Here is a 26,235-nt window from a genome sequence, read left to right on the forward strand (position 1 = left end):
CTGAAGCAAGAAGACTGTCAATAGGCTCCTCTTGATCAGGCCACCGGTACTAAACATCAATCACGATTCTCTTTGTTGCCTTGGTCTGCAATTCTTACCCACAGGCTTTCTTAATTCTTTTCTGATGGTGGTTGCACTCTTCAGGTTTTTGCTGGCTTTCCATGTGCAAAACCTCTTACCTCTTGTGTGGAGGGACCTGGGGGATGAGGTGGGGGAAGAAGGGTGTCGCTTGCTATCCCAACCATGGGCTACCCTCTTTGCTTGTTTTTTTACAACTGCTACCTTCTCCTTGATGGGGAATGGATAGATCCCCTTAATCTTGAATTATTTCTGGTGACTGCTGCTGTCTCAGGGAGGTCAGACCTTGTTTCTATCAGTCTGTCTCCCTTTCTGACTCTCTAATATTCTTTAATATTTTTTAATTGTAGTATTTTTAATTAACAATTGCAGCTGTTTCCCCTGCATGGTGCAAGAGACACTATTTTAAAGTGTCTAATTCCTATCAAAGGAGAAAGATTGATCTCCAAACTATTCATCACTTTCTGTAGCACTGTCTTCTGAGGAGTCAACCCATTCCTCAGCCTCTGCAGAAGTGAAATGCAGTTTTGCAATACCAACTAGAAGGGGCTTTCATCTTCACACTCTACCCAGTGTTCAAAATGCAAAGACATATGGGTATTCTGGTTCTGCAGTAATGCACACCATGCTCTTTTTTTTTCCTTTCATGAGAATAGTATCTTTTTTACTGTAATTTACACATGTAGACTTTTCTACAAATATAGACTGATGCAGCTCCATGTCAGGCAAATAAAGTTTGTCTCCTGAACATGCACATTATGCTGATGCAGGGTAGAGTCTTCTGCTTCCTTAGTTTGAGCTACACCATCACATGGATGATTCCCAGAAGCAGTTTCAGAAGAATGAGTTTTCAGTAGAATTTTATTGTATTGACATTCTGTGGATTTGGATGCATTCTCTAGACCAGTATCCTGCTTTATGCTTCTGCTTGCTAAATGCTGCTTGATACATTAACACAGGAGGTGATGTGGGGCTGATGTTGGAGCTTGATGTAGGAGTTCTGTGCTGTAGGCAGTAAAGGCTCCAAATTCTTTGCTTGATCCAATACTTGGATGTGTCTACACAATTTCTGAGTTCTGTTAAATGTTCTGGATTGTCAGTTGCCAGACCCATAGACAGAATCTTAGGAGGAATATTGTATTCATTGAGCCACACCTTCATTTGCATGCTTTCTACCAGGTAGTCAGTAGGTCCCTCTATAGCGAGTGGGTTGCCACTTTCTAGGGGATTTAACCCTCTGGCCTAATAAGCCTTCCTCTGGGTTAGTGAACAGAGGGCTTGGGAGTCCCTAGACGTGAGGAACATACTGGGACCAGGACCCAAGTACCTGTTGGCTTCCTTCTTGCTTGCAAGGAACTGGTCATCCTCCCACAACCCTGCTCAGAGATACTCGCCACACCTACTGTGTCTCAGATTCCCTGGGCCAGTGACCAAAATCCTTTATCAACTTTGCCAGTTCAGTGGCCATAAATGGCACTTCCTTAAAGTAATTTTAGGGACTTGATCCTGGTCATTTTCATACAGGTATTCTGTTTTTAGTAAAGGGTGCACACAGAGCACAGCGTCCACCTGAAGCTGTGGCTCTGATAGCTGCTTCCATGGATAAATGGGAGCAACTGATTTGGTTCTTGCATCTTCTGAGCACACTTAAGCATCCACTGGTGTGTTGGATCCCCTCACTAATTCCTCCCATAAAACTTGTTGAAAGTTACTATTCTGTGCCTTTTCTTTCTCTAGCCTCCCTTCCAAGCCCTCAACTCAAGTCCGTTGGGATTGTACCAGTGCCTGCAGGGACTCGATTACCGTCATCTCCTGGCTTCCGTGTGCCGCCTGTTCTTCCATGGCAGCAGCCAATGCAGCCCTAGAGCAGCACATGACAGCAAGATGGCTGCTTTGCCCGTCCTGTTTTAGGTCTTGCTTTAAGCTGCAATGCAACAATGCAGTCCAGCACACTCTGCCACTTCCTTCTAGGCTCCGCACTAAGTGGCTCAAAACAGATCTATTTCACCAGAGGATCCCACTTCTGACACCATTAAATGTCCGCCATGGGGAAGTGTGAGGGATTCTTTTAAACCAATGCTTACGGTGACATTAGATGTAAACAAGGTCAATACTGTATCTGTGAACTGTTTATTAATGAGGGAAAGTAAGTAGCTGTAAGAAGACAACAGAGAAGGCAGAAACAAAGGAAAAGGAGGAGAGACAGAAAAAGAGAGAGAGACAGAGGTTGACCAGCAAGACTTTGCAATGTACCATTGACGTTCTGTGTACTGCAAGCCGGGGGAGTCTCTCAGGAGGAGAGGTGAAACTTCCACAGTCTGCAGGCAGAATGTCTCCCATGTCAGTGAGAGGCAGGATGCTCGGTGAGTTTGCACTCAGGCAGGAGAAGGCAGCAGAAAGTGGCTAGGATCATGCTAGGATTGCATCAGGCTGCAGCAGGATTGTGGGCAGACAGCTGGGGGAACAGCTGGATAGGAGAGCAGCAGGTCCATGGACAGGTGTGGTAGGAGCAAACGCTGGGTGAGAAGGGTGAGCAAAGTGTGGGAAAGAGAGGGCAAGGGCTAGGGCCAGGAGTGTGGCTAGGTGCAGGGCTTGGAGGTGGTCACTTGGGCAGTTGGTAGGTGGCAGGGCTTAGCCGCGAGCAAGCAGGGACTGGATTCAGCATGCTCTGTCAGGCTCATGTGTCACACTCCATAATAGTTTATGTTCTGCAAAGCTCCTCCCATGGTCTGATCACCCAAGAAAGATTACTGGATAGTCTGGGGAGTCTTCCCCAGCAGCAAGGGCTGCCCCACTGGGGAGGGAGCAGTTTGGAATCTAGTAGTGGAGGCTCTCTTTCCGATAGGCTACCAGAAAGTGTCCCCAGAGACAGAACCCTTCTCTATTTCCTAAAGGGGGTGCTTACTCAGAGACAGTCCTCAGCGATCCCCTCCCCTTCATGAGGACTTGCTGCTTGTGCACATGCTCACATGTAACAGCTCCTAGAGCATGTGTCCTTCTGCTACTTTCCTGTTCAGTATCTGTCTTGTTTTCAAAGACAGATGTCTGCCAAGGAAGGTGGAAACCTCCCTTGGACCCTTCCCTCTGAATTATTGTAACTTTGAAATGAAGGGGTTTACAGGAAGGAATATGGGATAAGGAATAACAGTTCTTTACTGGTATGTATATGTATAACCAGGCTAACAGCCACACTGGCAGCAGCAACAAACAGAACCACAAACCCGGGAACAGCCTCACCCAGCCGCAGCACCTTCCCTTTGGTGCAGTTCTGGGCAGGGCTGGCAGGGGCACTGCTGGCTCCCGGCCGGGCAGGGCAGGGGTGATGATTCCCCCACGCCTGCAGGAGGAGCTGGATGTGGTCATGGCGGGTGCAGCTGACAGAAAGTATGGAAAACAGGATTCCTTTACAAACCCCCCAGGGAAGCTGGTCCCAGTGCACCTCTGGATAGTGAAATGAGCTGTAGCAGGAACCTCAGAAGCAGCAAGCTGGAACGGCAGAGGTGAGCAGATTGTGGAATATCAGTATACCTGCAGCTGTAGCAGGTGCCATAGGGTGTCCCGGCAGTCAGGGGATGTGGGGTTACAGTGCAGTGAAAAACCCAAAACAGCGGCAGAGAAATAAATGGCAGGATTGGGCAGCAGCAGCCTGGCTCCTAAATGTGGCCAAGAGAGGCTCCCTTGGAGGGGCAAGGGGTCCTGGGTTTTCCCCTGAGACACCCGCGTAGATGGTGAGGGTCCTTTCTAGTGAGGTAGGGTGTTATAAGGTCCCAGTGCAACAGCTGCTCTTATGGGCTGAGTTCCACTCACGGTAGAAGAAAGCAGGGGATGGGACCCTGCTGTGGTGGCGAATTCTCCCCACAGCAACTGCAGCATGTCTCCCCTCTGATGTCAATGTCGATAGAGAGAGGGAGCTAGAGGCTGCACCCAACCCCTTCCCCCAGTCCAAAATCTCACAGTAACTCTGCCTTTCCCAAGAGAAAAATCCCTCAGGTAGGAGAGTAGCAGCTAGCTGCACTCCTCCCCCTCGTCTCTGGCTACATCCCTCTTGTCTCTTTCAAGTAATGGTCATTATTGTTTCTTAGCAACAAAAGGGAGAAAATTCCCTTAGAGAAAGAAAACAAAAGGAAAAAATCCTAACCACCCAAAAACATCAAATACCAGATTTACAACTACAGTTAAAAATCACAGTTCATAACCACAGTTCAAGAAATAAAACTAAACAATGTTGAGGTATTATTATTTCAAAATTAAATTGGTACCTCACAGTGGTAGTGGTAACAGCAAGAGAGGAGGAAGAAAAGTGGGAACCTTTGCAAGAGTTAAAACTGTTAAATGTGGCCACTCAGGAGTTAAAAGATCTCTTCAGAAAAGCTGGGAATTGAGGGATGCTAGTGACTTGTGAGCTGTGGAATGCATGCCTTCGTCACCACCCCTACAAGACCCCCCACCCACTTCATCTGAGAGCTAACAAGGCTCTGTGGGAGACATGGTTTATAGATTATATAAGTCTTTTCAAGGAATCAGAAAGAAAACAAGTGCTGATTGGGGTAGAAATAGTTTCAGGTCTTGTTGAGGCTGAAGCGGTAGGATGGCCTGTTGGAGAAAGCATAGTAGAAGTGCTGAAGGGATGGTTCAGTTACTTGTCCAAACCCAGGTGTTGCCACAGAGGACCCACGACCTTGAGACCAGGCCAGCCGGGGATGATGTGACAAATAATAGAAGGACGGGCATGTTTTGATGTCCCAAAAGTAAAAAGCTTTTAATACCAAGCAAAACAACAAACACATGCATAGAATCCAGACAGCAGTATGGGGAGCACCAAAAAGGCAATGTGTCAGGGTGTTACAGTAATTTATGTAAACTAAAGTAGGAGTCTGAGGGTGAGGGTCCGACCAGGAATGAGGATTAGGGATATGAAAAAAACTGTGGCAAATGTGAACCAATAACTATAGGGGAAACAACCTTCTAGCAACATTTACATAAAACTGTACAGGGGATTGTGTGGGTAATACTTTGCTCTCCATGACTAGGAAGATTTTTCCCACAGCCCTCAGTCAAGGTTTTCATCGACCTCAACACCCAAGTCTATCCAATATGACAACAATAGTCATTTTACTGCCTCGGTGGTCTAAGAATGGGATAATCTGTGGGCACAAATTTGTTGTGATCTAGTGGAAGACAATAGTCCTTGAAAAGATCAAGGAAATTGTAACCAGATATATAACAAGCTTCACTTAGGCTGTGCTATGATTTGATTTGTGGTACCCTCCATGAGAGAGTAATTAATATTAAGAGAGTAAAAATATTTTGAAACAGACTACAGTGGGATCCACAGTGGTGGATTCCTTCCTTTCATCCTCTCCTGCAAAGGTCAATCCATGGACTGTTCAGAAATCACTGTTGCCATGTGCTGTTCAGAAATATTTAAACCATTGCTGCCATAGACTGTTTAACCTATTATAAGATTTAAGTAATTTCTGCCATAAATAAAACTTTTTGACAGATTGTTTGGCATTGTTTCACCATAATTTAGCTCAAGGGTATCCCAAATGTACCTCTGAGGAACCAGTCTATGACTGCCCTCTCAGATTCAACATTTTGTGGCTATCCCAGACCAGGTGGCCCAGGATTGCCCTCTTGGGACCTGACACTTTTCGTATGTAGAAAAGCACCGGGTATGTTTTATGTAGTCTAATGTTTAGTCTTCACTGAGCATGATGAAATACACATGTACAGTGGGGAGATGAAAAGAAGCTTCTGTCTTCCCCTACAGGCTAAGCTTTTGCTACAGATCTTGCTTACTTTTGTGGTTTTGGGATGGGAAAGGCACACGAGTAAACAGGAAATTACCTACCTAATTACCTACCTACCTAATAATCATTAACTATGTGACCACTTGGTTGAGTGTTATGCCAACTGAGTCACACTTGGAGACTGCTCTAAGGCTACCACATCATTGGGGAAATCCTCATACTGTTGCAAACTATCATTGCAGATATATATTGCAGCAGCATTCCCCAAAGTACCTTTTTCACACCTTCTATAACACCAGACCTGCACATTTCAGCCTTTTTCCCGTATACATTTTTTAAGCACCGAGTACAGCGTTTCAAGGCTGCTTAAAAGATAATAGCTGAAACCAAAGTTTTGTGATGTACATTTTCATGTCCATTTTCAAAGAGACCTGTGAGGTGCTATTGTTTAAACACTTAGCTTCCATGTCCTGACATCTCAATCACCTGATAATTGGACCATTTTAAAATGAAGTTGTGTTTGCTCTTCAAAATTTGTGTTCATAATCTGTGGCCTCACTTTTGCCCAAGGCTTGCTTTATCTAGTAAGATCCAGCCCCTGGATTCTCTTATGTCTTGAGTCTGAAGTGTTGCAATTTTGTTTCCTTTTCCCGCTGAAGATAAAGAAGTGGTCTCTCCATTTTTCATCCCAGTTTTCTTTCTCTTACCCTTTTCTTACCTGTAAAAGCTGTGGGGCGAATTCAGCAGTTGCTAGATTCTGGCAAAATTGTACTGGTGGGCACTTAAAAATCAGTGACATTTTGGATAGACATTTTCCCTTACTCAATTTATGAAAAAAAATAAGTTGAAGAGAAAGCAGGATTAAATAGGTTTGCAATGTGTAATGTGCTGAGGGTGACCTTGGGAAATACCACACTTGGAGTCTGTAGATTTGATTTCACATCTCATTGCAAGAAAGTGAAGAGAACATGGGATTTAATTGCAGTCACGTTTATTTGCAGTTTCTATACACACTTTCTAGGTAATCAAACTTTTCCAACACATTTTTTGAGAGGGGTTCACAATGAAACTGTCACTGTTTTTACTAAAAATAAATACAAGACTTAAAGTGTTGCACAGCTCTAAAATATACAAAGGCTTGGATTTAATGTAAACTTTGAAAACATTTTACAAAAGAAACCATATTTGCAACAATTTAAAAAGTTCATATTTACAAATATTACAAAAATACAAAATGGATGCAAGTCCATAAACCATTGTCTTTTCTGCCAGCATGAACTGGTGCTAGTACCAAAATAGTTACACTGTAACCTTCTTAATTTTTTTTTTTAATTCTTTAAGTCATAACCTACAGTATTTCTCTATCTGCCACCATTGCAGCAAATGCACTCTATCACTGACCTTTGGCAAAAGCAAACATATGCTTTATTTGCTACAACTATCCCATGCCCTCTATGCTGCCACAACAACAAAAACAGAAAGGGAAAGAAAAAAAAAAAAAGAAAAAATAAGAAACAAACAAACAAAGGGGAAAATGTTATTTTTCAGAACACAGATGTATAACTTAAGAAATCATTTTCATAACATCTGTGCAAGCAACACAACAGTAGGTTGAAATGATGGTTCAGCAGTTACCCGATGCACGTATTGTACCCTGTCTCAAGAGTGAGTGATGTTCCCTTTGCTCTACCCCTGTCCTCTGGTGCCTTAATGGGACTCATGCAATGCTACAGGGCTCCCCTCCATTTGTCTTCCTCTGACTCCCACATTCGTTCTGAACTCTTTTCTTCGTAGAGGATTTAGAACCTCTCTGTTTGGGTTTCAGTCCGCTAAATATAAATTAGAAAATTAAGCAAAAGGAGACTATACTCCAATGGGATCATTCTGTGTTTGTTTTGTATGTGATGTATTGCCTCATCATTCTGGTGAAAAAAAACCCTAGTGTATATATATTTATTTAGGGTGTCTGTGAAATTTTTCATTGGTAAAAGTGGTATCATCAAAGTCAATTCAGCTGTATTCTCTTTTCTGTTTTGAATGGCTATTTTAACTCAGGACTATTAAACATTTTGTAAAAGTGCTCCTGATAAAATTTTTGTGGAAAATGACTGAAGATGACAAACTAAAGATTTTCTGCCCATAAACTAGCTTTTCTCAGACTTTTCTTATCTAAACTAGCTTTTTCTCTTCTCCAGAAGGTGATTTGTTATATGCTAAATATTTCCTCTTAAAATATTCTCATTCATTCACTTCACTTGAATTCAGACTTATTTTCCTACCTAAGCTACTAATGTGATAAGCCTTTTGTTTCCAAAACCTTTCTCCCATTACCTTCTACTATTTTAGATGATTTTACAGCCCTTTAACTATGGACCATCCCTCATCCCAACACACCTATCACGTGCACAGTGACTCTACCTCATCAACTGAATGCAACCAGGCTACACAAGAGGACAGTAGGAAACTGAATAATATATGTCTTGTGGTAAGCACTAGACAAAATCAGATGTGAACCTTCTGGGGAATAACATTTCAGATATGTTAAACTGTTCTGATTTGCTTTGACTCCTTGAAATTGTAACAGTTTTAGGTAGAACCTTCCTCTTTATAACATGATCTGCCTTCTTTAATAACACTTAGGTTTATGCGTTACATGATTAAAAGGAAAAAAAACCCTCAAAACCTGAATTCACACATCCCGTCTCTCAGTCCTTTACTTATGCTTAAAGCCAACTTTTAGCCGATTTCTTTATACCCAAGAATGCTTTTTCTGCCATCCTACTTGACCTATCCTACTGCACACCCCACTCCTCCTTCACTATTTTCTCTGCACTAACCTTTCCTCTTTTCCTAACCATATCCTACAGCAACCAATATCAACTGCATCAGTTTTGGATAAAGAGGGCCTTGTCATCTTAAGTAGCACAGATGGGGCTACTTCAGTGGAAATTGTGGTGGCCTAAAGGAGAATCAGGCCTGTTGGTTTTATTCTGTTTAAAAATTAAAAGTATAAAGCAACTCATGGGTTCCTGCAGTTTTAAGATGAGAATATTCAACTAACTTCAAGTAATTCAGTTTTTATCTCCCTGCCTTCATTTGTATCAAAGCAGCTACTTTGATTTGTCTCCTTTCCCACCCCACCCCAATCCCTCACCCTGTTCTGTGTTTCTGGTAAACCCAGACAAGATCCCTACTGTACGTGTCTGGCAAAATGAACTGGAGCTTTCCCCTTCCCAGCTCAGCAATGAATATAAATAATGCATACACATACCTATTTCCCAGCTATGTTTTCACAGTGTCATTTTTGTAAATATTTAGGTAGCATGAATCTCATCAGCACAAAGAGAAAGCTTCACTGAAAACTCATTGCAGATATTTACTGATAAATCGAAAGCGCTTCTTGCATGCTTATAATTTATTTGTTTCCTTTACGAACCAGAAACTAATTGTGTTTAAAGATTATAGTTACCAGGTTATGACTGTGTTATGTATCCCAATAGCCTAATAGGAATATGGAAGTTAAGTACTGTTTCTTCTCACATCTGTCCTCTCTGAAGCAATCCCTGCAAGAATGAAGGCCCAGGGGAGGCTATGGGATGGGACCCTTTGGGGCTTTTCATCAGACCCAGCTTTGTTCTGTCAGAATCACACTCATTTTCCCCACCGATCCTCATGGTAACCCTCCCAGCTATGCTTCCAGTTAGCTTCTTTGGAGCTGCCTTAGAAAGACAAATGGTTTCTTTAATCCTCTCACAGTCAGCCTTTCCATTTCCTTAACTAAGGTGGAAAATTCCTGCTTTCCACTGCTCAATGTCGTCCTTCAGGCCTGTCACACTCAAAGTGGTTATTGGTAGCCATGTTTTATGTTTGATATGAAAATGGTATTCACAGAATACAGTTATTACAATTTAATTAGTTTCTCTCTATAAACAAAGTTGTAATGCAGTAAATCTTTTGCCACATCCACTTTTTGATAATTCTATTTACAAATTTTTATCAAAAATATGATATTTACATATGTTTTGTTAATTTCTTCTAAAGTTTGTTTCAGCTCATTTTAGTGTAGAAAAATACCAATTCTCAAGAGCATTTTCCTTTTTTTTTTTTTTGTTTGTTTGTTTTTTTTGTTTTCTCCCTAGGGAAGCACTACAGTGAGGGATTTGTTTCTAGATGGGCAGCTTCTGGGAAAAAACCCCACCCAAAGTCATCTTTAACTCTATGGAAAGTAAATAGCCTTGAAATCTACATTGACAATGGAAATGAGAGTGGGATAAACCAAATGAAGTCAAAAGAAAACAGAACAGACATAGCATATCTTCATCCTTTTAGAAAATGTAATGTAATAAATAGCTACAGCTGTAGTCCTTTTGTTTCCCCAGCATCTTCCAAACACAAACACATCTAAGCATTGATATTGCCCTGCGATTGCTCTCTTTTCCTTCTTTTTTTTTCTTTTTTTTTTTTTTTTTTTTGATTGCTACAGCATTGGCCTTTTATGTTGACATCCTTAAGAGCTCGAGTGGTGTTGGCAGCCTGGCCCTGGCACCCACACAGCCTATGTAGAGCTTTGAGAAGACCGATCGTCATGGGGGCTGCCGTCCGAGTTCTCGGTCTCCCCCTCGGAGATGGCCTGCATGGGGGTGTTGTACAGCCTGCAGCGCACGCTGTACCGGCTGCTGCTGGCTGCCGGCGGTGCCCGCGACCGCCCCACCCGCGAGGATGCTGACATGGGGAAGTTCTTGGAGGAGAATCCTTCCGTGTTGACCCTGGGGGAGCAGGGGGAGAGCGGCGATAATGCGTCAGGGCTCGCTGTGGGAGGAGACTCTTCCATGCTTTGAAGGATGTCCGCCGTCAGCTCTCCAGGAGACTTCGGCAAAATAGGACTTTTCAGAATTTCTGTGGCAGACATCCTGTAGCTGGAATCAGATCGGCTGCCCTTTTTAAGGAGCAGTAGCTTAAACTCCTCATTGGATGTGTTGGACTTTTTGGCGTTCCTGTATATGAGCCCTGGGGACCTCTGACTGCTAATGGGAGTGCCCACGTTGCTCACTAGTGGCATGTTGCTGGTGGGCAGTGTGCTGCTGGTGGGAGGCTGGCTGCTGGTCCCAGACGAAGGTCTCAATCTGTTTCTTACAGAAAGGTCTCCAGAATCCTTTCTCCCAAGAACTTTCCTTTTTGATCTGTAAAAACACAAAGGAAAACACTTTCATACGTTATTTTTGTAGTATAATGCTTAGCACTGTTCTGGAGCTTAACAGATGCTTTCATATTAGTCAGAGTTCTTTTAATTCCTCTGTAAAATATTGGAGGTGATCAGTGATTCATGGCACTGAGCTGCAGCAGAGTCCCTCTCAACATTACCCAGCTCTTCCAAGACAATGTATGTACAACCAGCTCTTTGTAAAGACAACAATGCATACAGAAACTTAGGTAATAACAATACACAGCAATAATCCATTCAGATTCAGAATCTATCAGAAAATTTCAATTTCAGTTGTGATGCCAAATTTCAGCTGACTACAAAATACTCCAAAATTTAAGAGATGCTTTCTCATATCCTTCTCCCTGCAACAACTCATTCACCAGAATAGAGCTGGTGGACTGGTAGACAGAACACAGGAACCACTGCAGGTAGTTTTCTTTGAAGATGTATGTTGGTTAGAGAGAACAGCCTGATGTTTATATCTGTAAAGCATGCCCCACATGCCATGAAGATACTCAAGACTGCACTCCAGGCCATAATAAAATGTGTTTTAAAGCTGCCTTTTAGAAAACTAAACTGAGTTAACTAAAGAATGTAATTTGAGGACAAGACTTAAACATAGAATAACCATCCTGCAGCTATTGTTAGTGGATAACTGTGCAGGGATGCATGTTACCGCAAGGTTAGGTCACCTGTGAATGACTGCAAACAGATCCTCAGTAGTGCGGGGTTTGTTTGGAGACACGAAGACATCCTCAGTGTCAGCCTGTGACTCCTCGCTCAGTGGAGACATGATGGACTCATCACTTGGAGAAGACTCTTAAAATGAGAGAAGCCACATTATGAGTCAGATTCCATTGCACTTTGCAAGAGCATGGCCAGTTGGAGGCACCAGCTCACAACCAAGTGGGTGATACCACCATACAGCCTTTATCCTCTAATCTAAAAGTCATGTCTGTTCCATACCAGAGCCCATAAAAGGAGCACTGAACACAGGACCTCCCATTTACAGCATAGCTGTGATAATCAGATTCTTCTGTACCCAGGGCCAATGCTCCTCCCTTTTATCTTTTCAGCTGAAATACAGCACAAGGGAGGAAATAAATATCAGGAATACAGTCTGAATACTTTGGAAGAGTGTAAATAGCTTTGGGCTGGCTGGCCAGCTAACAGATATAGGGGAGTCCATGCTTAAACCCACAGAGATAAGCTGATGTGCCACTCTGCTTTGACTCCACCACCACCCTGTCCAAAGCTGTCTGTTTGGGTATGACAGAAAGAATTTCCAACTGACCTTTCAGTGAAGGCTCATCTGTGCTGCCCACTGTCTCGTCTGCCCTGCTGTCATCAGAGGCACTTTTGGTTGGGATACCTGATGTGATATCATTTTCCTGCTTGCAGCCTTCTTCACTGAGTGAATCCACTGCTTCCATCTCTGCTTCATAGCTGATATTCCCAGGCACATGGTGGCTTACATCGGGTTGGTGCTTTAACTGATAGGTGCTGGCCAGTCCCTCAGCCTGAGCCGGGCTTTCATCCACAGGCCCAGCTTCCACCTTCCCCTCGCTGCCTGCGGAGAGCTCTTGCTGAGCCTGAACTTGCTGAAGGTCGTGCATTGTTTCTGCTCCCTGGGCAGGTTTCTTTGTTTCATCATCACCTGTGGGGATAGCTGAGCCCTTCTCAAAGCCATCCATGGGGATGGCACATGTCTCATTCAGAGAGCTTTCTGGTAAGTGTTCAATGGCCAGGTGTGTTTGGTCCTTCCCAGGTTTGATTTCAACCAGACCCATGCTTGCTGAAGTTACAGCTTCTCGCTCACAGCTATTCTGCCCACCAAAAGAGGAGCTCTTCTCTAAAGGTGGTTTTCCAGGGCCTGCTTCTGCTGGGGAAGTGTCAATGTACAGCATTATGGCCTCATCTGTAGAGTACTGGCGTGATACTGGTTTTTTAGCTAAGAGCGGCCTCATTTTGCCTGGAGAGACCTCGGTTACCATCAAGGTGGACTCCTGTATGCAGAGCAGGTCTGGGGTGCTGCCTTTATGTTTCACTCCTTCAGGCTTGTTGACTGCCCGGAGGTGGACAGACTTGAGAACGGAGGGTGTGATGGCGAGGGCAGAGGGAGGGCTGGGCTGCAGGGCTTCCCCGACTGCACTCTGCTTGCTGTGGCTAAAGGTATGCAGCTGGTGCCTGTGAGCGAAGGGCTTGCTCAAGACATTGTGAAGAGCACTTAGGTCAAGGTGAGTAGGAGGTATAATTGGAAGTTCAAGGTCTTTGCTCACTGAGGCAGTGCCATCTTTTGAGAGTGGCTGCTGCAGCGATGACTTCCTCTCTGGAACTTTCGGCTTCCTCTTGCTCCCCCCTGGAGACAATGGTCCTGAAAAGAAAGCTGTTGGAAAAGAAGAGGTGGGCGTCTCTGACTGGCTGGAGTACCCACTGGAGGGTGAGGCTAACCCTGCCAACTTCTCTGGGGAGGCCAGCTTAAACTCATTATCAACAGAGGGGAGGGATGGGGTTGTAGCTCGTGACCCAGACTGAGATGTTTGGGATTCAGAGCTCTCTGGTGACTTGATACACTCTATGACTGTAGTACCCGTAGCAGTGCTTGAATTGGACAAGGACCTGTAAGGATCACTAGATTTCAAGTCATTCAGAAGCCAGAGGTCTGCATAGTGAGGTTGTTCAGCACCTTCATCTTTAAAGGAGGGGATATCAGCGGTGTCAAATGGAGTGTCCTTTAACCCACCATCACCCTGGTTTGGCCAGGGAAGCTCCTGTTTGGCTGGTAGGCTGGGGCCTTCCGCTCGGGAAGGTGTGTTTGAAAACTCAAGGGGCAGCTTCATTTCCCTGGCAGTGTGAGAGACATGCTGCCCACCACCGATCTTTGGTTCTTTCTTGTCAGGAAGGTCGGTGCTGCCCTCTGATTTCCTCAAAGATGAGCTGCGTTTTGGTGGGGCTGGTTTTGCCTTTGGTTTCTTCAGTGAGATGCACTGCCGTGCCTGCCTCCTGTGGCTCATGCACTCCTGCCAGGCACAGTCAGCTAGGCTGGAAGTCATGCTCCCGGTCTGACCACTCTCGGAGCCTGGGGCTGCATAGTTGCAAATGTAGCTTTTATTACCCTTAAGACCGCAGTCAAAGTGCATGGAGGTATAGTATCCTTCAGTATCCACAGAGAAGTGTGAGCTAGTGTCTGCCTTGTCAGAGGGGGTCTTTTCGAGGAAGCTGTCATAGGTGGCCATGCTGGTAAAGCTGGGACATCCCAGGCTGTCTGCCTTCGGGCGCTCAGGGCTGAAATCCTGGCGACAGGAGGCATCATGGTGATGGTGCAGGTAGTTCCACTCACTGTCGCTCGTGTTGCTGTTGTTGGGGTCATCCAGTAAATCTGCCACAGTGGACGTGAAGGAGCTCGCCCTGTGGCCCCTGACCTTGTCTGTATGGTCACCAAACTGCTCTGTGATGAAGACATTGGAGTCCTCGTTGGCATTGGGAGCAGTATTGAGTGATAGCTCGGAGTCACAGTGTGAAGAGCCTGTTAGTGGAGGAGAGGCAGCAGGAGGAATGGTTTCAGATGTCTGGGAGGGACAGGTGGAGCTGCTCCCACTCCAGTTGCCACTGGAGGACTGGTGGTCATCTTTCTGGTCCATGTGGCTGCTGAGCAGGACTCCTGCTGTGGAGATGGAGTGAATTGGGCTCCCGAAGGTGTCTGAGTTAGATGAAATTTCACAGCTGCCTGAATCGACCATCCTTGACAGCCGCGATCTCCCCCTCTCGCTGATGCTATGTTCGGGGCTATGCAGGTGCTGAGGACAAGTTAAACCAATGGGCTGGCACTCCTGTGAGCCCTGCTTACTCAAGATCTCCTTCCCATTTTTTGGGATCCTGTCCTGACCAGCTAGGAAGTGCTCCACTTCATACCCTGCACTCTTGGTGGTAGCATCCTGATGGCCCTCGCTGGCCCGGGCGCCCTCGCGAGGAAGGCTCCGCGAGCGGATGCGGTTGCTCACAGCAGCAGCAAAGACCGCATCCCCGTTGTCCGCCAGCACCAAGATGTTGCCAGTGGAGTGGGAGAGGGAGGCAACAACACTCTGCCCCCGCTGGGCACGGATCCGTCGCCGGGAGGGAGCAGCTATCAGGATTTCTTCTGTCTGGCACTCTGAGTCCCGGGTCCCCAACCTCCTGTTGCTGGAGCCAGAGAATTCTGGGTTTGTGTGCACAATCACATTGCGCTCTCTCGCCACTGGCGACTCGTCTGAATCTAGGACACATGGAAAGCTGGGTGAGTGGGAGAGAGCTCCACATTTCCTGGCAAGAGACAACCCGCAGAGCAACCAAGAAGCATTATCTGCTGTATTCTTTATTTTTTAATCTTTCTGAGCATTGGACCAAATTTAAGTTTAGTTCTTAAATTCTTATAAAGAATTTATAAGGCAGACCTCCTGCCAAAGAGGGAGGAAAATTCTCCTAGCTCTGCAACATGACTTCTGCAATGCGTTTTCGATGTAGAGCTGAGCTTGCTGTGCTAAATTTTAAGACAAATACTAAGTTTTCAGTTTTATATGACTATTTCAGCTACTTAAAGTTTTCAGGAGTGGCCGCTGGACAAAACACTCCATAAGCTTCTAAAAATATTTCTGTTTCGCCTACCTGTCTGTTCAGAATTTCCATTATCTGCTTCTTTACTATCAAGAATATTTGCAAGACAAAAGGATCTTTCTTTCATAGGTTCTCTGATTGCTTATTCCCTGTGATAAACACATTTCTTCTGCTTCCAATCAAGTTTCATGGCAACTGACCAAAACACCAGAGCCATCTTCAGGTGCAGATGAACATTAAGAAATAACAATTCTTCTAGTTTCGTTTTGAGTTAATAAGAATTTCACATTGAATTTGCCCCCAACAGAGTTGCTTCTAATTTACCCTGACGAAAAATGAGGTAATTTGGTAGACTTAAGGCAAATATTCTTGATGATAAAGAATAATAGGAAGGAATCAAGGAGTGTGATAAATAAAATGAAAGTTTAGCAAAGCTCCCATAGGGTACCAGCAGCTGTATCTATGGTAGATATTCATCCACTCATCTAAGTTATCCAGCTGTTGTGACAACTCATCATCACTTTGTGGAGTAACATCTGTCAGTTCTTTACCTTAAGCTCCCCTGATGCAAGAAAAAACTTTCACTTAATCTAGTTACTTTTTATGCACATTAACTATGGGTTCATAACAGAAATAAAATGAAAAAGAAAAAAAGAACTGATTAACATTTACACAATAAGAGCTGAACATGTACATCTATATTACTCAGTAAGGCCCCAGTCCTTCAAGGCCATATGGAGTAATATAGCTTTTCCTACTGTAGTAAATCAAAAGAACAAAACATATCATTCCTAGACTCCACAAGCATTTACACTTTCAAGGTTTTGTTTCTTTGGAAGGCTAACTACCAGCTCATATCCCTGCAATTTAAGTTGGTTAGAAAGCTATCTATGGAAGATTTGTATTTATACTACACCTATTTCTTGTTGCACTCTTCTGGGGATGCCAGAGATGGTTTTCCTCCTCCTCAACTTTCGTCTCCGCTGTAGTACAGATTGTGAATGAACAAGAGAGCAGCGTATACTAGCCTCTCTGTCAAAACCAACTCCTGCAACCCATAAATAGGTCTCATTAGCCTTTAGAAATAGTAAACAAATTTTCATGGCTGGAACACAGTGGAGGTATGTGAGCTTGGATTAAGCCTGTGAATAAACATAAGGGAGCCCTTATGTAGCTCTTATGTAAATTATATCACAGTATATCACAGTTTTACATCTAATTCCAGCTCCCCCTCAGCAGCCTGGTCTGCCAAAAATAACAGAAGGCATGAAAAGAAAAAGAACAGAAAAAGGAAAGAAAATAAAGAAGGCAAATAGAGAGCTCTTGGTAGCAGGGCATCTTTCTTATAGCTATTTATCCATCTGTCATAGGGACAATGACAGCAACTTGTCTGCAAAGCATTATCTGTTCAGCTGTAGCCTGACTTATTTTTAGCAACTAAGTGTAAGAAAACATTTTAAGGTTATAATGCCATATTGTAGTAGTTGGGTGCTTCTTAGGAGACCAATATGCCAAGGGAGCTAACATTTCAAAAAGGAAGGAGACAGCTAAAATGGGGCCAAGTCACCATGCAAGTTTAGAGAGCATTCTCTGTGACAATGACACATGACTAAGAGTGACATTACCGGGGAGCTGCTATTTACTTGCACACATCAGGAAGTGGCCTGATTTTCCCATGTGCACAGCGCACAGTGGGAGTGAGCTCAGGTCACGCAATCAAGATATCCTCTGTTTAGATTTAGAAGCTCAAGTTCTTGAGTATGTTTGTTTATGACCACCTTCATACAGAACAGGTGAGAATTCAGGTTTTTCTTTTATGTTTCCATGGCATTAGCAAAGGGAAGTGTCTTTCAGTGTGATTTTACACCGTTTAACTCAAAAACCCATCTGCACTGGCTTTTTGCACAACTGTACACTCACTCATGCTCTCTAAAGTTGACATGGGAAAGGTAGGAAAAAATGTGCCAGGTCCATAAAAACACTAACATAAGGATTGCTGGTACAGTGGTTTGTAATCTTAAGAAAAACGAACAAACTAAAGCAAACAAAAGGAAAAAAAAATCCTGATAAGAAGCTCTATTTTAATAGCGTATAATTATAGAAAACATAATTATACACAGACATACACATACATATTACATTACATAACAATGTAAAACATTAAAAAGTAACTTTCTTGTAAAAGTTCTTCTTGAAATCTACTACAGTGAAATAGAGGCTTCAGACAGATGTCCTGTAACCACCAATGCCCCTGGAATAAGCAGAGGAAGAACTTTCTTTAATATGGAACAAAAGTGCCGTAAACTCCAACAACAATCATTTTCAAAGAAGTGAACATTTCTCAGGGTTGGGAGAAGCTTAAAAAACAAAAACAAAGAACTAAAAGCAAACTCTTTGAAACAAAAAATCAATCAGCATCATTGCTGGTTTTCCAGCAACTGTGAGTTAGCTGAACATGCTCTGTGTGCCAGATGCACGGGGGTCATCTCCGAGAGGAAAGTGGAAGAGGGTATTTCTTCCCCGTGATGCATACAAATTATTCCCATTAGTGCTAATGAGAATGATACACATAAACATCCAGAAGATTACATACCATTCTTGATCTGTAAAACTGATCAGTGGAAATTTGGTTCCAATGTATGGCAGGTGGAGTCTAGGCAAAAATGGCTATTACTGGAAAAGTTAACATTGGTCCCAGACCTAACTGTCCTCTGGCTGCACTAAGTGACAATAGCCCTGTTAGGAAGCCTGCACTGGTTAGGGTCCTACATTGAAACAAGAAGGAGCATCATTTTATCACTAACTTAACCTCATGGAAATATGCCACATTATCTATGACTTTCTGTGGGTTCTGTGGGAACCTACGACCTTGACCAGCTGGCTCCCAACCTGCAGCCCAGCAGGGTGTATGCAGGCCATTCTGCCACCCAGCTGCCTGTCCTGTGGCCAAAGCACTGTCCTGGAGAAAGGGACACCCACTCCTGGCTGCCACCTCCCCAGGGAGGCAGAACTGGTGGTGCTGTGTAGTGTCAACTCCTCTGCCAGGACAGAGGGGAACTGGCACTGTGCTGCTGTCACTGGGAGGATTCACGCAGCTGATGGTGGAGCACATGGGGACTTGTCACTGTGATGCTGTAAGCCCAAAAGCCTTGGCTGTGAGCTGAAGCTGGACTGTGGGCATACAACCCCCTCCAGCACCACAGTGAATCCTACAGCTTGTCTTGCAGGAAGGTTTGTGCACCACTGATAGACATGGGAAGAACAATGGGAAATGAGGGGCTGTGAACTTACCCCAACCCGCCAGTTACTGGGAAAATAGAATTAAACACAAATATTTTCTCTGGAGAATGAAGGTTAACTGAAAGCCCCCTGCTTTTTTCCTGATTGTTTACATTGAAGTCTATAACTGTGAAAGTTAGCCCACTTTATGCTCTTAAGTTAATCAAAACTTGGTACTTGAAAATATTTTTGAGAAAAACTCAGATCAACTTTATGTTTACCATAGCCCTCTGGAAGGAAAGAAAGAGAAAAAGAGAAAGAGAAAAACAGCCTGATTTTTGATTCTGGAAATAAGTCATCTATCACATTTAATAAGTGATATACCTGCTGCTTCTATAAACAAGTTCTCCTTCAAATAAATCTAGTCAAATATATTCAAATGTTATAGGAATAAAAGAAAATTCCATTACTATACCTTCAGCACAGCTGCATGTAAAGAGATCTCAGAGCGATGGTTTGCATGCTACACATTCATGCCTTGCATGTTTAAAGCACTGCAAATAGTAGCCTACATTCTCTAGTTTCTCTTCTCCTGCTACACATGATAATCATATGATTAATTTTGGTGGCTTTCTGCATTATTTCAGTCAGCTACATTCAAAAAGTTATTTGAGGTCTTTGTTAATACAGATTGTAGATTATATACACAACAAAAGTACATTGTTTCTACAGGGAACTAGGGTTATGTTACACCATATAACATGACTCTGAAAATACGGGCCAAATCAATCCTAGATGCAGCTTCAGCGACTCCAGCAGTCACACATAAGGGATGAATTCAGCCCACTGTCTTTCAGAAAGTAAATCTTCAAGCTAGGGTTTTTGCCCCCAGACTGCACAATCCCATGATTTCAAATAAATTAAACAAAATCAGTACTTGACTTCCCTTGAACCATGCAATAAATACAAAAAGAAATAGAAGAGATTTGTACCAGTGACATTGATGGGGATAATGCAAGAAGAAATCACTTGGGCATCTTGTTTCATTTTCTCCTCTGGAGTTGGGAGAGGTAGTGCTTTACTCCAATTGGTTTGTTTATCCAGTGTAGAAGGGATATTATGTATTGGATTTTTCGGCCTCTGCCCTAACATGACATCTGTATCTTCGTCCTCTGGTGGATGGGACTGCAAATGAATACATTCAAAATCAGTGTCTCCCAATCAGGCACACCAGGCTAATTTTGAAACAAAGCAGGCACACAAATCAGAAATCAATTAAAGGGATGCAGGAGAGAATTGTTCTAACTAAATCACACAGCACCAGCCATTCTCCAGTGGAAACTTAACATCCTGCTAATAGGAGAAAAACATCTCAGCATACCGTAAGTCAGCACATTTACAGTGACATTTACAGGCCATCTCCTCTGTCAAAAAGGGCACATCCTGCATTTGTGCACAGCCATGGCAAGCGTGTCCTCAGTTACCACAAGCATCAGACATGTGGGTTCTCATTTGCAACTGCAACTGGCCTCATATAACCATTCATTCAAGCATCAGAAGGTCCAAAGTTTCAAAGAATACTCCATACTTCAGAATAACCATTTGCATTTCATTTTGTACAAATGACAACCAAGAGCAGACCATAGTACAGCCATCCAACACCTGTGCGGTGTGAAGTGCCAGGTGTTGACAGTGCTGGGACAGGGGGACAACAACTAAAGAAAAGAGTAGCCAGCACCAGGAGAAATTGAAAAGGTTGTTTAGAAACCATGCATATTTTTATAGCATACTACAAGAAGTACTAGATGCTGAAAATGAAGAAAGAGAGAAAAGTAAACAGCATGGAAGAAACACAGACGGTTTGTTTTGTTTTGGAAGAAACAACAAATCCCCCAATACCCTGTCTTGCAAAGAGAAATAAAGCAAGTGCGTTTTCATGTGGTGTTGGCTGCCAGCTTGGGTCTGGGGGGGTCTCTTTGTTTGCAAAAAAAAAAAAAGTTTCTGTTTTGTTTGCAAGGACAGAGGGGAGAAACACTTACCTTTACCTTCTTCTGCCTAATTTTCCTCCCTTCTTCTATTAATACATTCTTCTGTAAGCTGTGATAACTGTTTGGTCAGCTCAGGACATCTGTCTGCCTCTCATTTTTTTAAAAATGAAGTGAAATCCCTTTCAGATCGGCTTTCTCTTCAGTCTTGAATTCCCAGCTGCTTAACTACCAGCCTTCCCTCCTTCATGCCTGCTGTTTACACTTTATTTGCCAGTTTTAGTTTCAGCAGCAAACAGGGCAAAGATGAAATGTTGCTCTACATTGCCATGGCAGAGCACTGAGCAGGTAGGTGGGTGTTGAACACCGCAGGATCATGCCCTGTCTGCCATTGTACTTCTGCCATTCCTCCGCCCAGGCTCCTCACAAATCCCGGGGGAATTAACCATCTCTGGCTTGCCAAACAGCGTTTACGTCCCAGCCCAAAAGCATTAAAGATCTTAACTCTGCAGCTATTTAAACTTGGAGGGCACTTACTTACCTCGTCAGTGTCACCTCCTGCAGCACCCCCAGACCCAAGACAACACACGTTTCCTCTTCTCCCGCCCGCAGAAAACCCTCTTTTCCCACGTAGGATTTCAGTCAAACATTGCAGCCTTCTTTCTGCCTGCAGCTTTTGTGCCGATTCCCGGCAGACGTGAATAGCTCATATAAACTTCAAGCACAAAAGACTTTGTTTCCTAGGTAACTGCCCCCCCCCCGCCCCAAGTTTGATGCATGCATGCAAAAAAACCCACCCTTGCACACACGCACAGGCACGTGGGGACACACACACACACACACACACACACACACACACACTGCATTTGTTGCCGAATTCATCCTTCCCTGGATGACAAAGAAGTGCTGGACAAAGTGGGCGAAGCAACCCTGGCTGCCAGAGCTCCTGCTCTCCAAACAGTGGCATCACCAAATGGCCAGAGAATAAATACCTGCTGTCCGTGTGGCATTGTCCAAACCAATTCTTACCATTTTGGAAAAAAAGAAGGGGGGGTTGCAAAACATGGCAAGAGAATTAAATGCTATTGCTAACGCTATTGAGTCTGTCTGAGTTCAGGCCTTTTAACAGAGTGATAGGGGGAGGCAGCTTTGTGGCCTTGAGCTCCTGAAACCCATCCAAGGTGTGAAGAATGAAAGAATGAAAGAAGGGAGGGAAAAAAGTTATTATTGTGCCTTACTGAATGAGAAAAACAGAAATGGCTTCTTTTAGCGCAGTAAAGTTAGCGAGTGAAAAGCAAGCAAGAGGAAGGGTTAGGATCTGGAAGGGAGAAGAGTGAGACAGGGCTGTTAATTGAGGATTGCTTGTTTTTCCAGTACCTTTCTACTCCAGGGGGTCATGTGGCAACACTCAATTGGGGAGGGCGAACGGGTGCTGTTAAACTATAATTGTGAAATGTAGGAAAAAAAAAAAATTAAAATTAAAAACATACACAAAACAATTCTTGTAAAAGCACATAATTTTTGTCTGGATAAATTAGCATCAGAGCCAAAATGAGCAGAGATTTTCACCCAGTTTCCTGTTGATGGGTTTATTCCCCACAACAGATTGGTTTGGAACCCTGTGAAGTCAGTGCTGGTTTTGCTTAGTTTGGATTAGCTTAGCTGGTTTTGGATTAGACAAAAGTGCAGTGAAATTGGTTCAGCCTCCTTGTACAGACATGTTTAAATTGTCCTAAGAATGCCTTGTATTGATTTGGTAACTCATACTGTTCTGCTTGGAGCAGAAGCAGTGCAAGATACATATCCAATTACATAAATGTAAATTATTTCATAATTTAAGGGATTTTTTTCAATTATTTCTTCAGCTTTAAGCAAATGGATATAAATAATGATGCTGATGGTGATTTATCAAATACATTAATTGCTATGTGTTTCTGATGATATCACTTTTTCTCTAAGTTTGCAATCATTGTGACAGGGTGACAGTGATCAATTGGCTTTTTGTCACTTTTTGTAACACTTGAAAGGACGAATAGCAATTGCCAGAATGTCCTGGGTCTTGCTGAATCCCTACACCTCCAAAATCTTCTTCTGTCAGAAACTGTGGTTTGTTTGTGGCAATGTCCAATTTTCAAAATCAATGAGTGAAGGACAACTGACTTCTTTTGAAATAGGAAATAAAAAAAAGAGATAAAGAAAACAGGTCTGTTGACAACTCTGGAAATCTCTAGCACATGTTTCTTGGTAGGGGTTATTATTTCTCCATGTATTAGCAGGCTAATAATGCCAAATAATTCTATGAATGTTTTTCCTCCCAATCATTATCAACCCTGCTGTGACAGATGGACAAACCTCAGTTTGAAAGATTCTGCATTATATGGTCTCCTCTCAAGACAAAAAGTTGTAGTGAGTCTCAAAAGGCCTGATCCTGCATCTTGTATATCTAGGGCTCTTCCTAGATATACAACTTCTGCTTTTCCCTGGTTCCCATGTGCCCATGGGAAGCCTCCAGATGAGCTGTCCATACAGCTTACAGGAGACCAGAGCAGGGGAAATGTTCCCAGTGAACATTTCCAGCAGCTTAGTTTCTACCCAGACAGTTCTCCCAAGCTGGAAAAAGTCCTTATTTCAGGAATAGCACCTCTGGTCATGCAATGAAGGCTGTGGAGGTACTGAATACATCAACAATTTCAGTCAGCTTACTCCTCAGATACCTAAGGATGACACCACGCTTGGTCCTCTGATCAAGTTTCCAGTCACCTGCTCTAAGCAGACTGTCTGCAGGTACCAGGATGCTTGAAATTCAACTTCCTCATGGAAGGTCCTAGAGGATCTCTGGGGACGGTCAGGACACAGGGAGACTAGTTCTGCTGAGGTGACAAGAGTTCAGAATATAAAAATCCTTGCAATATCCCACGGCCTGTGATTGTCAGTGCACAAAGAGATGAGGGCAGGAGGGACCCCCTGCCCTGAGCTTCAAGCACAGCTACATGCACAAGCCACTCAGGGGCAAACCAGTCCAGGAGAGAAACAGCAGGACCTCAGCTTTGGTCTCAGAGACAGCAGTATGGGCTACAGTCAAGAAAAGCAATATGAGGTTACCCATCTGTCTGTCCCATCAGTGCAGCACCTACCCTACCTCACCTGTGTGCCACTCTGCCAGGTGCCTCTGAGAGACAACCTGTCTGCTTCCATGTACCTACAGCCATCCTTTGATGTGCCAGAGGCTCAGGTCCCTGCTTAAGCATGGCAGGACAAACCTCCTAGGTAAGTTCCTATCATTAGAGATAGGACAAAAATGAAGGTGACCAGCAAAAGTTCAGTTTCTCCTGTCACAGTTGTGCTCCTGAGAAAGCTGGTGCTACCACTGCCTTGCCAAGGGGTCCTGAGGTCACTTAGTGCCTGTTTCCTTGTGGTGCCTATTATTGGGGCAGCTGAGGCATGCTGGCACAGGGCAGCAGCCTCAGCATTTCAACACCTCCATGCTGGGGGAGGCAGTGAACTGCTGCTTTTCAGAAGTTCTCATTCACTCAGAAAACCAGAATATCTCTAAATGTCCTGAGTAAACACATAATTAAGCAAGAAATTATTATTATAAACCCAAGGCTGTTCTAGTCTGATGGGCAAATCCGTAGTTAGGCAGTTTTAAAAGTGAATTTCTTTTGTGTGGGTGTGCTTTGCAAACAGAAACAGTGATAATCATTCTGTTAAATACAAAGCCAGAATACTTTAAAAGTGTGCATTTTTCTTTAATGGGGTAAGATTGCTTTGAAACTAAACTGGTGCATAATTGCTTGAATGGGGATTTGTCACTGACATATGTGAACATTTTTATTTCCTGAGCTATCCCATCAACCTCATTTGCAGAGATGCCATTGTGCTCCTGAAACTGCCTTGCAGTAAAAATCTTGTTGCATATGCACGTGACCTGATTTCTCAGTGCTCCATGTCACTTTAATGTGAAAGTCTTTGGTTTCTGTATGCTACAACAAAATAGTCAGATGTCCAAGTCTGACTCGTCAACAGAGCTTCCCCTATAGAGAAAGAGATAGTGGCTCTGCTGAGGAGCAATTTAGCCCACCTTCTTTCAGCACTTGGGCTAAGATGAAGCACCCTTGAACACTCTCACCCTGATTTTAGGAGGAGCATTACTAGAACTTATGATGAGTCGGGACTGATCATTAACCATTTTAATGAATTAAAACCTTAAAGTATCATCAGGACAGTGACAAAGAAGCAAATCAGCAGTCAACAAACATGCCAGCCTGGCAATTTATGAGTCTGTCCCATTTATTGTCCCAGACCTGGGATCTGGAGAAGGAAATGAATGGCTCAGTAACAGGACAAAAATGCCACATCTGCCCCTCTTCTCTTTTCCATCACCCAAAGCTCTGAGACATGACTGGTGTTCAGCGTCTTCAACATATAGGAAAGACTGATTCAAGAAGCATAATTTGTGTTATATCATGTACCTAGCCTGCCTTACCTATAGTGATTACAGGAGATTCTGAGATTTCAAAGTTAGTGCACAAGGCCTATGGAACACAGTGCAACGGTGATAGGAAAAAACATAAACCCAAGAATGAAGAAACAATTTTTCCTCAGTTAATTAAAGATTGAGAATACTAAAGTCTCATCAAGAGCATTTATCTTCAACATGTTTGTTGAATTTAGACATGGCTGAGTTGATTCCTTCCCCCTCAGCTGTGTTTGATCAGGCAGGCAAGGTGTTATCTCACAAGAGATTTAGGTGGCAGAGTCACAGCCCCCAGCAGCACAGGGCTGGCACAGCCTTGGTGAGGGCAGAAGGTGGCTGGTACATGCTTCTGCACGGTGCTATTCTCCAGGGGATTATTTCTGACTCCTGCTGCCTAAAAGCTGCAGCTAACAAAAAGCATAAGGGTTCAATATTGTTTCTGACTTCAGGTTTCTATTGCAGTAGGTGGAGGAAGTTTCCCTCCCAGGATAACCTTATGAATATCATGGGTGATATTCACCCAAGCAGAGCTGTTGCTTCAGCATCTGCAAGCTTTATATATTCTGTTCTCTCCAGCAAACAGAACATTCATACAGTTTGCTTTCACCCTATGGAAGCATAGAAATAATATGAACAGTACATCCTGACATCTCATTTAGGAACAGTCATTCATGCACTAAAAAATCAACATGTAGAATAAGTGTGAACTAGTGTTTACTCCCACATTCACATGAGTACAGTACTGACTCCTGGGGCTCTGAAACCTCTGTGTCTCCCTCCCTCTGCCTGTGAAATGCTTCCTTAACTCACAGCAGTTAAGGAAAATGGTATTTATTTACATGATAGAAAAACCTGAAGGTCTAGAGAAAGTAGAAGAAATACTAGTAAAAGGGTACCAGCTTTCCAGTATTTTCGGAGCACAGTTAATTA

General features: G+C 43.5%; 1 protein-coding gene across 3 annotated transcripts in view; it reads right to left on the bottom strand.

Annotated features, from left to right (window-relative positions):
• Nucleotides 1-6,805: 6,805 nt before the first annotated feature.
• Nucleotides 6,806-26,235, bottom strand: part of NHS (NHS actin remodeling regulator) — a 244,813-nt gene continuing 225,383 nt past the window's right edge. For 2 of the 3 annotated variants that reach the window (XM_088051952.1, XM_088051954.1), the window contains exons 4-9: nucleotides 22,206-22,268; nucleotides 19,836-20,028; nucleotides 16,541-16,672; nucleotides 12,329-15,286; nucleotides 11,727-11,853; nucleotides 6,806-11,011 (exon numbers count right to left, since the gene is read on the bottom strand). In XM_088051952.1, the coding sequence (XP_087908078.1) occupies nucleotides 10,387-11,011; nucleotides 11,727-11,853; nucleotides 12,329-15,286; nucleotides 16,541-16,672; nucleotides 19,836-20,028; nucleotides 22,206-22,268 (4,098 nt within the window). In that variant the 3' untranslated portion in view covers nucleotides 6,806-10,386. The remainder of the gene's footprint in view (nucleotides 11,012-11,726; nucleotides 11,854-12,328; nucleotides 15,287-16,540; nucleotides 16,673-19,835; nucleotides 20,029-22,205; nucleotides 22,269-26,235) is intronic. The other variant, XM_088051953.1, reaches the window with a different exon arrangement.

The sequence above is a fragment of the Pseudopodoces humilis genome, chromosome 2, assembly GCF_049639895.1.
Source record: "Pseudopodoces humilis isolate 2021_Gansu_Grassland_sample_001 chromosome 2, ASM4963989v1, whole genome shotgun sequence".
NCBI lineage: Eukaryota > Metazoa > Chordata > Aves > Passeriformes > Paridae > Pseudopodoces > Pseudopodoces humilis.